The sequence below is a fragment of the Streptopelia decaocto genome (assembly GCF_964273445.1).
Source record: "Streptopelia decaocto genome assembly, chromosome: 8".
Lineage (NCBI taxonomy): Eukaryota > Metazoa > Chordata > Aves > Columbiformes > Columbidae > Streptopelia > Streptopelia decaocto.
Genome location: NC_138662.1, coordinates 8,377,673 through 8,391,662, shown reverse-complemented (window position 1 = coordinate 8,391,662; position 13,990 = coordinate 8,377,673). Strand labels below are relative to the sequence as shown.

Genomic DNA, 13,990 nt, shown 5'->3' with positions numbered 1-13,990 from the left:
TACACCGAAGGTAGTTCAGAGAAACAAAATATCCAAACCTCAAATTGGAAGTGAAATACTATCTCATTTTACATTACATTTTTGTTGTGGAAAAAAATCAAAATGAGACTCAATATGTAGTTACTTAAATGGATTATAGTATTTATAGCTCTCCGAGTACTTGCGAAAGCCTTTCGTTCAATGTAAACCTCAACTGAATATTTTTTTAATGAAACATAAGCCATGACAAACACTGAGACTTTGCCTGGGTGAATTTGCACAAACTTTCCATCCTTGGAAAAGCTGAAAAGAATGCTGGTAAGGTCCTTTTCCTTGCTATTTTCAGCATTGTCCAGGGATATTTTATTGTCAGCTTTTGCTGATGAGCTTTTAATGCGTTCACAAGCTCTCTACAAATGCAAGACCAATAAGTCTGATGAAATGTTCATTTATTATGGTCGGCTCTACCTGAATGGAGTACCCTTGATGTCTGTATAATAGTAGTCATTTGTCATCACCAATACCCGCTTCTAGATTCAGAACAAGAAAGTCAGAAGGGGAGGGGGGAAGAAGTTAGTCTGCTATAAGAAATGTATAAAAGATCAAGTGATTAGTCACTGATAAAATTACAAGCAATGTTTACATTCAGTGAGTGAAAAAGAATATACTGCAGCAATTCATAATTATGGCAATCTTAAAAACTGATAAAAAATTAACTGCTTGCTTTAAGCTTAGTTCTAATATTTTACACATTGTACCCCTTTGTCCACCGTCTTCTTCACTTCCATGGAAAATTTTCCTGTTTTCCGATTCACCATTGCATTTCGGAGCTGAAATGAAGGAAATGTGTGTCAATTGATTTATTTGCATTTTCTGTAATTCTTTCAACTCTGAGTTCTCTGGTACACTCATTTGGTCTAAGCAGTACTTAATTTTCTTCATTTCTTCATTTTCAGTAGTTCTGCTACACACTCAACAACCTCCTTACAGATTTTATTGTTGACCCTATAGGTCAAGACACCTGCCACACAACTTTGGGCAAGTTGCTGAGATACGTAAGATAGGAGCTTTCAGCATTCTTCGTAGTTAAATAGGTTTTTGTGTAGTAATCTGGATCTCATGTGGGATAAAGAGTGTAACTGACTGACTACTATTCTGCAGTCACTGCATACGAAGATAAGGACTAGGTTCCCAGCTGGATTTAGGCACAGTTGTTTAAATACAACAATTATACCTATAATAACAAAGCAAAAAAGAGAAAACTCCACTTACCCTACACTATCCATTCTGCTTCTGCTTGGGCTGCATCCTAATTGAGCACCAGAAACTGCATCCTAACTGCACCAGAAATCAAAAGTAGCAAAAGAATGACAACCCATTTAATCAGTAAGCTGGTTTAAGTGGAACAGAGAGCTGCAGTGCTCTGTGATTCCGTCTGGTTATCCACTGGTGTCCAGGTACCCCTTCCAAGGTAATACATTCTGTCTCTGTAATAGAAGAGCAGCCTTCCTCCCAGAGGTCACCCGCTGACACAGCCTCTCTCTCAGGTGAACATGCCATGAGGATGAAGAGTGAAAAAACCCAACAATCAGGTCTATAAGCCAAAATGATCTGCAGTGTCCTGAAAAAGGAGTAGGCGCTACCCTGACACGGCCAGTCTGAATGCAGGGTCTCTGGGCTGAAACTGAACAATGACAAGACATGGTTTCTAAGAAATACTCAGCATTAGAGTTCTGAATTTGCCTATTTATCAGTTCAGGACTTTAGGGAAGAAATAATAAAGTTTCTCTTTAGCAGTTATACCATCCATATGTGGAAGTATTTTATTTGAATGCTCTTAGATTTATGAATGGAAGAAGAAACTTCTTTTGCCTTATATGTTTAATTAATGGCACAGATGAAGAAAGTTTAAGCCAGTTGTTTCAGGATATCTTCAATTACAAAGTGCAATTACTATACTTGTGGGATTATTTGCAGAAAGAAGCACCTATAAATCCTTCACAGCTGTAATTTCATTACTATAGGAAAATTTCACTATTACTAATCAATTCACACTTGCTCTTCAGGGATACTCAAAATGTAGACTAATATTGACAAAATGAGCATTTTTATGTCTCTTCTATTGCTTATCTATCTGAACACAATTGTGGACATTGTGTTATTGCTGAATAAACACCTCCTGTTCTCCAGTACCTCATGCCAAATTGGGCAATTCAGTCAGATTTTAGAATCATAGAATCATTTTGGTTAGAAGAGACCCTCAGGATCCTCAAGACCAACCATAACCTGACACTAGCACTAAACCATGTCCCTAAGAAGCTCGTCTAAATGCCTTTTAAACCCCTCCAGGGATGGTGACTCCGTCACTTCGCTGGGGAGCCTGGTCCAATGCCTGACAACCCTTTCTGTGAAGAATTTTTTCCTAATATCCAATCATTTTAATGAATAACTGTGAAGATAGTCATATCAACACACTCTTCAGGATTTCTGAGTTAGTATGGAGTGAAAAGAGAATGCCCAAACTTGCCAGTGAAATATCTGGTTTTATTCTCAGAAATAAGCTGAGCATGGCTGACCTATCAAAAACTGCAAACTTTGCAGCTCTTTAAATTTAATTCTGGGGCATCTAGATTTGAATTAACAGTCTTACTCTTCTGTCATTGAGTGTAAAAGAATAATTTTTAGCTAGAGGCATGTATAAAATAAGGCATATATTTTACCGTAGATTTTTTTTTAACAATACATAATAGGCAATTCTGGAAATATTTTCCCATTTTAAGTTTTGTGGTTTTGGACTTGGAGAGCTGGTCTTAATTAACCATCTACTTTCGAACATTTACAGAACAGTTCCATTTATCTTTAACATGGTTTTCATTTTTCTCCTATTGGTGCCTGCAGTTGTCTAAGACCCATTCCTCCCACAAGCCTCAGGCAAGTCATAGATTTACTAAAAGGGCCTCCAAACTCTCAGTAGTGTTTAAGATCAAGTCTGCATGTGGGATTTGGAGTTTTAGTTTCCTTTTTTTTTTTTTTTTTTCTTGCTTGCTGTGATTACATTTCTTGGCTTTGTAATCCGGTTTCTCAGCTCTTCTGCAGTTTCATCTCCCTCCTCAAATGCATAAAATAAGTACTGCCTCAGTTGGCTTCAAGCCCCAAAACATTCATTCATGGTCTTTTTTATTCGGAAAAAGAGATTTCATTCAGTTAGAAATTATAACAAAAGAATTTTAAGAAGTGAGTTAATAAGAAAAAGGTTTCCGTCCAAATTGAAACTTCTTGTCTTTGGTACTGCATATTCCCAAACTTTGCTGGAAGACAGCGTTAGTTTAATAAACTGGTGTTAAAGATTTCTATTTGTAATAAAATGTACCAACAGCAAGATAGCAGGTACTGTTAACCTGGAAAATAAACTGATGAATATATATTTACACCAACTCTACTTACACCAACATTATTTCACGGTGAAAAAAATTCTAACCTTAGTTACCCCACCTTTTCCATATTGTATCACTAGAGAAAACCTATTTCTTCACCTCTTCAGAGTAATACACACTATTACTTCTTCAAATAATTATCTTCCAATCAATTGCTAACAACCCAGTTTCACTGCTATAGTATGAAATCATTCTGTGTGTGGTAAAAAGTAAGAAAATGTCTTAATCAGCTTCCACATAAGTGTCTCATGACAGCCAAATTTATGGGTATGCAGCTATTTGAATACATTAATTCTTTCCCTTTACAGTTGAATAAACAACCCAAGTTTGGAAAAAATCAAGAACATCAATACTTACCATTTTGACTCAAAATTAACAATATTAAGGAACTGCCTACTACATAAGATCAACAAAAATAACATGCACTTTTTGGACACTCATTTGGATCTTTACATCAGAAAAGCTGCATAAACTGATGGACTTCATTGCAATAATCTACAGAACTTCCTTCAAATTCCATTATCATTCTAGCCCTAATGCTAATAATGACCCTGTCTGTAGCTCCAATATGAATTTGTTTCATATATCCTTTTCCTTCATTCTTTTATTAGTATTTCTGACCATTAGCCCTTCTGAAGGTCTTAGTAACATGGCATAAATTACGTACATATTATTTCACAAAAACATAAAAATCTTGTAATTATATACCAGCTTACTTTTAAAAATAGCTGTAAAAATATTGTTGTTTGAAGTTGCATTTTTTCCTATTTAGATGCTTGCATGAATGCCTCCACTTGAGTGTGGCACTGCTGAGGTATTAGGACAACATTTGGAATGTTAATACATTTTTCTATAATATTTAACCCGCTGTTTTTTCAGAAAACACTTGGTCACTAATCATCAAACAGTAGACGTGTAGGTTGTTTTACAAAACCTATCTATTGGGGGATTATTTATCAAAGAATGCCTGCTTATTCAGGCATGCACTAGTGAATTATCAGCATTGATGGATGGGGTCATTCAAGGAAGTCACTACAACACACCTGTATTATATGTGAGTATTGCTGCTCCAAAGCTACAACAGAATATCTAGGGTTTTTTTCTATTATGTATTAAATATATATCTAAATTAATTTCACTTATAATTTATCTCTTTTTCACTCTTAGATATTGGGCAATGGACCTGGATCTTTTTTGCAAATGTACTGATCACTTTAGTCTGTTTGTAATGTAGATTAACTTCTTTTCTCCTTCAAATGATGAAACAATTTGAAAGGCTGTTTGTTTCTATGTTACAATTAAAAAAACACTTTTTAACTAATTTCTTTATAGGAGAAAGGGAAAGAGATAAAACGTACGTATCTCTCATCAAAAGGTGAAATAAAACTTTTTGCAAACCAACCAAGCAAATAAACACAAACAAAAAGCACTAAAACCATAAAAGAGAAACAATAATTAAAAAAAAAAAAAAAAAAAAAAAAGAAGTTTTAAAAGCTGTACTTAGCTACAACAATAACACTTGAAAGAGAAGAGGAAAATTTAAAAGGCCATTTGGAAAGGAATGGTTGAGTAATACATGATCCGAGAGAAGAAAAAGGCAAGGTACAATATATGAAGTCAATGCGATTGCCACGATTGCAGAAGGCTGCTACAGTATATGAAAATCTAATGAGGAAGCCTTGAAGAGTGTATGCATAGAAAACTGCACAAAGCTATACAAGAAACATTAAAAAATGAAACATTAACTAAGGCAGGAACATTGCCTCCTCAGAGAGGATAAGGACAACCAGGACAATCTATCTCCTGATAAACCAGACATCCCTTAAAACATAAATGAACTGTTTCACTATTCACAAAGGGGGTGGAGAGAGGGAGGAATGCAAGATGTATATTTTTAAGGGAAGAGAAAAAAATAGACTTATGTCAGAACAGGGATCAAGAAATTAGTACATCTGAAGACTGACAAGACTCCAGGGACAGCTGTACGTGATCCATCCCAGATTTCAGAAGGACATGACAAAGTAAATATGGGAGCCTTCAGTGGATATGTTCAAACCCTCTCTGGAAAAGTAGAGGTATGAGGGACTTGAGAGAAGCTAACAGAGTACTGATATTTGAGAAGGGATTGAGGAGACATGTATGAAAATACAGACATGCAGTCGTGACTTTGGCAGTAGGGAACTTATGGGAAAGCTAAATTACAGGACAGAAAGGGGAACACCTGGAAAGTTACGATTTAATTAAGGACAGTCAGCATGGATTCACACAAAACGAATCATGCCTAACAAATTAGATTTATTGAGGAAGTAACAGTAAGACCAGGCAAAGGTTAAGCCATGGACATAAGGAAAGCTTTTGATACAGCACTGCAGAAAAGGCTAAGTCTGCAAGGCAAGAAAGAATAAGATAAAGAGTGAACTACAGAGAAGATGGGACACTGAAAAATGAGTTTAACTGAAAGGATTTTGTGCATAACAGCTGATAGACATAGAATGCATGCTTCTGCAGCTACCCATATGCCCAAAATTAGGAGTTTCGAGTGAATCTGTGCACTTAACAGAGGTCAAAGAATCCAATTTTGTTTATTCATCCGACATTTTTTGATTTTGTACATTAAGGGAAACAGCTCTCATTACTTTCATTAAGGAATGAGGAATCTCATGAAGAGAAGTTAAACTCATTCCTTCATTTCTGAGTTTCAGCAGTTGTCTGGGCCAGCCCTAAAGAGCCTATTCCCTTCTCTAGCACTACATGTGTGATCCACAAAAAGTACATGACAGGATGCATGGAGAATGCAAAGGTGATGAGGTTTACCCAAGATACAAAGAATCTGTGTTTGTGGTATATGCATATGTAAGGGAGAATCAATACAAAACAGTCATAAAATTCTGAATGAAGTAAAAGGGGCTATTGTCCTTCCCTTCCTGAGAGCAGTCAGGTGGCCTCTCTAATGACTACTTAAACAGTTTCCAGGTACAGCAGGGGATGCAAAAACATCTTCTGACAGGGTTTTAAAACACATCACTTACCACATCATCTCTGTCTTCCCACTCGACCTCAGAAAGATCCACACTACTGTAGTTGGGCTTTCTTCGTTTCTTCCCCTCTTCATACTGGCATAAAAAGAGTGAAATATTTAGCACATCCTGCTTCATTTGCAGAAAAATTTTGTATTAGAAGATTTTTTGAATTTGCTGTATGCGTGCTGATTGTATGCGATACACTTAGCAGTATGTACAATTCATACAAAGTGCACTGTGTTGATGCATAAATGTTGTCTGTGAACCAAAAACCTAAATCACTCACAATTATCTCCATGATCTCATGACACAATACAAAGCTTTTCTTGATGGACACATTGGGAAGTCAAACCCAGCAGTTGTACTTTCTTCTCCCCATATGGAAAATACATGAAACCTCGATCTTGTAGTTTATGTTAAATGTCTCAAACTAGCTCTTTCAGCTGTACAGGAGGTTATATTTACTATAAACTTATCAACAAAATGTTTACCCATTTCTCTTTAAACAACATAAGATGCAAGTCTTGGGAAGCATGGTGTCAGTATTTGCTGATACCACATTTTATCTACAACTTCACGGGGGGGGGGAAAAGCAATACAAAATATAAACTGTCATTATTAGTGTATCACTAGTCACTGCTACACTGTAAATTGCACATTTAAAACAAACATTCTAGTTACAAATTGATTTGGCACTGAGATGTTTATAATGTAGGAAATTCTGCCCTCTGCTGAACATTCAATATCAGAGAGCCTACTAGTGGAAGAACAAAAACTGCACAGTGGAAGAGAAAAACTGTGAATAAAGAATCTAACTGGTTAAGAAAAATTATGAGCATATATTCCAAAAACAATTAAATCTGTGAGAGGATCAGCATAATGTGAAATCTGGTCTTTTATCTTTTATGATGTGTATAAGTGGGAGAGAAAACCACAAGTCTTTCTATGAAATATGACAGAAGACATTAGGAAACTGTGAAAAATCCCCAAATTGCTTTTGTGATTCCCCAACAATAGCATCACAGAAGGACAGAAAATATACCTGTAAGGCAGTATATATAGTTGATTCTCCTCCCTCAGGGCAGGACCAACTATACCATAAACCAAATCTGTCAGTGCTTGAGACAGACAATTCATCACTGGGGCCAGTGGTGCAGGAGCTTTCACTCACATTCTGCAGATTACAAAGAGACTAGAGAGGCCAAAGAAAAATCTTGCTCTCTGAGTATTAAGAAGTTTATTCCCATCCTGACTTTTTCCTCTCTAAATTAAAAGATTCACTTGCGAATCCCACAGTTGCTTTTGTAGACCACAGTATTTAAAAATAGGCATGACAAAAACTTCCCAAAGAACAGCAAATTAAAAAAAAAAAATATTGACTACTGAATCATAATCACAAAGAGATTTTAAGATATTAGTAGCATGGTAAAGTATCTTCTAGCACAGGCTTCACTGAGCCTCCTTAATTTTTGCTCATAATAACTTGGACACTCCCAATTATTTCTACTGATTATTCTTTTGGGAAACTATGTGGGAAAAAAATAATCCTGAAACAATTCTCATTCTTCTTTTGAATAACCAAAAATCCTAGGAACTCTGTTGGTGTAAGTCTTATACTAAGTTCTGAGAATTCATACAGATGCAATTGAAGAGGACTTTCATGTGCTTTTCTCTTCCATCTGTTAGAAGCCACCATTCTTGTAACAGCAAGGTTTTCTACATCTGCGCTAATGCTATTTCACAGATGGGTAGAGAGATGTAAAGAATTTCTGCTTTCAGCACATGCTTGTACACCAGACTGTGAATTCAAGCAGCTCAGTGCTGTGATTCATTCTTCCTGTGTGATAGCTCTGATAGCCAAGGAGATAACTATACCCAAATACTGAAGTACAAAATTTGCAGCCAATATAGTTAAATCTCACAATAACAAAATATGAGAGGATGGCATTCAGTTCATTACCAGTGCTTGATTTTTGTAGCTTTCTGTGTTTTGCAAGTCTTTCATTATGGCTGCAGCTATATCGATATTATCTTTAATCTTTACAAGGAGTAACTATGTCTAGTCTTTGTGGCTTCACCAATTAACCAGGAAAATCTTCGATCTGATTTAGTTACTCCAGTATAGAAATATTTACAATCAAACTCTGAAACACTGAGCTCAGAAGTGTTACACAGAAGTTAGCAGGGATCATTTGAGTAGAGCAAACAACTCCTGTACTGCTTCCAATGTTTAATTACATCCTTATTCACAGATGTTGAAGAGCTTCTGGGCTATACTACATTTTCAGACACATGTGCAAAGCCTCACTTATGACAATAGGAGTGGATCTGGTATATCTGACAGGAGAAGTAGGCTTGAAACACAAAGCAAACATTTGCATCATATTGATTATGGGGTCTGTACTTATTTTAATAATATAGATTCCACACCTTTCACTCAAAGAGCAAAACCAAAATCAAATGAAGAACTGCATGAAACATTCAAAGTTCTTCAGCAAAGCCAAAATTGGAAGCATTCATACCTCAAAATTTCAAATAAGCAGAAACAAAGCCAAAATACCAATGTTCAAGCAAGTGTTAGGCTCTGTAAGCACTCAAAGGACCTGAAAGTTCTTAAACACATTTAGGAAAGGAACTAGTGAAGTACTGAGATGCCTAACCCCTTGTTCAGCTCTTACACTTTAGGCACTACTGCTTGATTGCCTACATAGGAAGCCAATAAGTGAAGAACAGATTTATGTTACAGTTCAGAAAAGGAAGGCAGAGAAAACAAAACCCAACACCCAGTAAGGACAAGATATCATAAAATAGCAAATATTTGCACATCTGTGTCGCTTTGCTTACAAATCTAATCTTCATTAAGTTATTACCTTATTCCCAGTAATAAATTTACATATCTTTGTGCTTATGTAACTAGGGCCTAAAACATAAATGCAAGTAGATCAAATTTAAAATACTTCGTAACACTACTGCTCAACTGGCAATTCTTCTCTGGCTTCTTGCTAGTTTTACTGCTTAACTAATTTCTTAGTAAAACTTATTCATGGACACTGAAGTAATTCACCAGCATTTTAAAATGGCACTCATCTATACCTTTTTGTCTGGTAGCAAAATCAATCTAACTTTTTATCTCTTAGACTCATGGATGAAGTAAAAAACGTTGATTAAAGGCTGAAGCCAAACCCATCTGCAAGATTACTGTAAAGCATTGAAACAAATTATTAAGGGACCCACTGGGAAAGACAGAAACTAGGCGCTCTACCAAATAACTCCAATTTGAGTGCATGAGGAAAAGAGCTAGATTTAAACTGTGTGCTGTTAATCTTCTTTGGTCAGTATAAAAGTATGGTGATATTATATTGTAGTTAATACCGGGGAGGAAGACACTGAAAAATTTTAAATACCTAGACTAGAATACAAGAATCTTCTAGTCTGCTCAGAACTACATGATAGATCCAACATATTTTTGTTTGTGGAAAGAAGATAGGAAATTATTTTGTTTGGTAATCAGAATGAGCTTTATCTTTATCTTACTCCATATCTTTTATTTGAGGTTTGGCCAAACTCTTTTAGCACTGGATGATTCAAACAACATGTGATGTGTACTGTTTAAAGACCAAATGACATTTTTTCACCACCCCGTACACAACAATTTACATGTGCCATTATTAATGTGTTTGGTTTGTTTTTTTTTTTATAACACAAGCAGTCTCAAACCATCTGCATTGAATATGACCTGCCACATGTTTATAAAGTCAGAGTGTAGCAATCTGATCACGAAGCGAGCAAGCTACGTCTTAACAGCTGCAAGCCTTGGGTCTAAGGTGATTGGAATTTCTCAGACATTTTCCATCTGGGTAATGGGGAGGTAGGATAGACTAAGTTGTTGTGATAGCAGCCTTGGAACTGTCAATAGATTTTAGCAAGCTTGCTTAGCCACACTTGTGGAATCATCTGTGTGAAATTATTATAGCAGGAAAGTATCCACTAAACTACAATAAAAGCTAGAGAGGTAAAATAACTTCAAATGAAAGATCTTCCTCTCCAAACTACTATCCTATGTACAAAAGTAAGGAATCAAAAACAAAACAACTCTTTAAATTTTAAAATGCAGCATCAATTGATTAGGTTTAATGTTTTTGGATTAGTACTTCAAAACTAGGATAATTTATTAATCTAAACAGGACTTGCCAATGATCTCATTTTTTTTGTTTAGAGGAGACAAACTTGAACATATACAAATATGTTTTGTTGAGCTTAAACACACAATACAATTGCATGTAAAACTGTAATTTACATTAAGTCACCCTGTAAAGATATTCTTGTCTACAGTGTTTGATAAGAAAAGCTGAATGAACAAATATCAGAGGAAAAGCGTCATTAAGTAAAATTACATGCTTCTCCATATAGTTTTAAATAAACACACACAGATTGAATACACTGTCACTACTGTACTTCCCTGGTCTAGGCAGTTATTCAGATCCTTCCCTTGTCTAAGATGCTGGACACTAACGTTACCTCTTAATTACTGTCTAGTATAGCTCTGATTGACATAATGCAAAGACTGCAGCTGTTTGAATGGAAACTGCACTGAACTTGACTTTACTTGGTCAATACGACAGCCAATACCAAGACCTTTACCAGCTGTCCACCCTCACAGAAGCTGCTACCGAGTCACACCATTCCTTATTGACACAACTGTGCAAGGGGAAAGCTCAGTTTACACCAACTTAGGAGAATCCTCTGATTCTGTCACCAGACATTCAAAGGTCTCTTCTTTGCACAGATTAAGGCAGGAATATATTGATGCTTCCTTTCCTGGCTCCAAGGTGGGGTACGTCCCTGAGTGAGGCACTTCTCCCAAAAGAGCCCTGTGGCCACTCTGCTGTGTAAAGGTGCATGGAAAGGACAGGGAGGGCAGTGCTTCGTCTCTACTTTTCAGCAAGGATTGTAATAATTCCAAATTCTGTTAACTATGGATTAACTCCTTCAACATTAGCCCAGTAAGGAAATAAAGCTTCCATCATAAAATGCTTAAACACTATGGGACAAAGATAAGGTAATGGAAAATATAGTGGAAGGTTGTGAGAAGACAGAAGAAGAGATCACTTCAATAGACTGATTCATACTCGGACATTAAAAAAAAGAAAAAAAGTAGTGAAAAATTCCCTTCACTGCTTCACCTGTTTATATAACATGACCCGCAGTGACTGAGCTTTCATTCACCACACGCTACATCGCTGCAAAACATTCTGCCTGAGCATACATGTGAAGCAGCATCCTACCCCAATGTAAATCACTACTGTTTGGCTTTTAAGCTCATTATTTCATTTGGATTTTTTTTTTCTGCTCACATGATTCTGTTTTGTCTTTTCTGATACTTGTATTTAATGATCTGCATCTAGTTTGCAGCCACAAATGGTATTTTATTGATCTGCATTTAATCTTGAATTTGTAGAACACTCCTAGGTGTCCAGTCAAAACCAAAGTTGCTTTCCATACAAAACTCTTTATTTTAATATTTGAAAAGGTAACATCTTGGTTTTCTTAGGAAAACAGGAAGAACAACTTCCCTTTCCAAAGAGAGACTTTAATGACAAGCCTATTGTTTAAGATGTTAATCCAGAAGTTCCTAGGTTTGGGTTGGCAGTAAAATGCAGTTATTTTAGACTGATTTTTCTTGCCAGATGGCAGTGAAAAACTGCCACACTATAAAATTTGCAGAAATATTGCAGAGAAAAGCTGACAACAGGAGCCATGTAATTTCCCAGGGAAAAGAGAATAATGTAATTCTAAGTTTCCATGCAGAGAAAAAGTAGGAACAATTAGATGCACACAGAGGAACCCTCCAGCAAAGTAATAGAAGAAAATTATTTTCATGCCATGTGTATTTAAATTACTCACTCTACTTACACTTGTAACATGTTTGAATGACAAATGGTGCAGTAGTGTTTAAAATGATGAAACAAAATATGGAAATGTGTAAGGTGAGTAAAAGCAAATACAAAAACCCAGCTTTAAGTCACCTACAGACTGGATAAAGAGCATATTGGCTAAGCTCACATTTTCAGGTGGATTGTCGTTGTTAGGAATGTGATGTGTATGCGATTTACTTCGCTGAAAAAAAAATCAACCCCTCTCTTTAGGATTTTATTTGCATTCTCAGGACCTTATAATTTGGGATTATGTAAAACTGGCAGCTGCTTATAATTATTTGGGGTTTGAGTAGAAATAATTAAAAACATCTGCCTTTATCTTAGTAGTACCAGACTTAAACCCATGAGTTCGGTTATACCTAACTTCAAAGCTGAAAGCAAGGAATAAAAGAAAGCTTCACATATTGCTAACAAATTTTCAGTGATTCATTTATATGTACAACCAGTTATTCAACAGCCTTCAAACCTTTAATTATCTTTTAAATATATGTAATTTTGCACTTCTAATTAGACAGCAATTTAATGCTCTCACAGGGATTCAGATGGGCTGTCTTTTTTGAAATGTAAACTCCAATAGGAATAATCATTGGCATTCAAGTGATTGAATTCTTCAGTTATTTAAATGAACGTGAGGCATTTACACTGTTCAAATCATTTAAATATTCTGCTGTCAGCTACAGCTGTAGAGTTTTATGGAGTCGCTGAATAAAGCAAGGGTAAGTGTAGGTTATCTTACGTTCCAGGCGGGACTCCCCAGAGAGAAATGAGATTTGCTGCTTATGAAAGGCTAACACTGCTTAAGTGGGGCATTAAAGTTTCCCCTGAGACTTGGATTTCTCTGTTTTTCTATATTAGGAGAAACAAATTTTCCCAGAATTTACAGCTACAAAAGACTTGATACTGATCTAGCAATCTTTAAATATTCCAGGTCCTTTAGCTTAATATGATATATCGGGACAGTCAACATTCTAAGTTTAAAATGGTAATTTACTTAGGCAGTAAACCACCAATATATTTTGGTGAGAATATTCTGATATATACATGGGCTTTGATTTCAATGTGTACTTTTCCTTATTAAGACTAATCAAAGTAATTAACAATATGCATCATTTTAAAGAAAGCAATTTATCAATTGAATTGGTTTGCAGTGATAAACAGAGCATTCACATACAGCCATTTGAAAAATTACCATTACTAGCCTCTCAGAGCTTATACTGAAAGTACAAATATATACCTAAGTCTTCTCAGATAGAGGATTTTGATTTAAATTCAGAAATATTACAAAATCCTTAGTCATCATGGATGTTATTAGATTAATTCATAAATCATAACACATTCCTAAACTCACATTTATCAAAAAAACAGCAGAGTCAGAATAAAAGATGCAATCTGATTCTATAACACATGCATTTGTCCTTAAATGTGTATTTTATTTAATTAAGAAACTTGAGCTTCTTGTTCAAGAACTTTGAGTATTCTACCTAAATGAATGTAATAATTACTGAAAACAGAATCCCTTTTTACTCCCTGAACAAAAATACAAATTCCACTGCCAACTATGAATCAAAAACACCACAGACTTCACAAAAATCTAGTAGCAATCTTGCTATTATTCACTGAA

General features: G+C 35.6%; 1 protein-coding gene across 1 annotated transcript in view; it reads right to left on the bottom strand.

The window, feature by feature from the left end:
• The window catches only part of CACNA2D3 (calcium voltage-gated channel auxiliary subunit alpha2delta 3), a gene marked incomplete at its 5' end in the record, with an annotated part of 433,227 nt that overhangs the window by 85,428 nt on the left and 333,809 nt on the right, over positions 1-13,990 (bottom strand). The window contains 3 exons of the mRNA XM_082060048.1: positions 448-509; positions 738-809; positions 6,443-6,526. Coding sequence (XP_081916174.1) covers positions 448-509; positions 738-809; positions 6,443-6,526 — 218 coding nt within the window. The remainder of the gene's footprint in view (positions 1-447; positions 510-737; positions 810-6,442; positions 6,527-13,990) is intronic.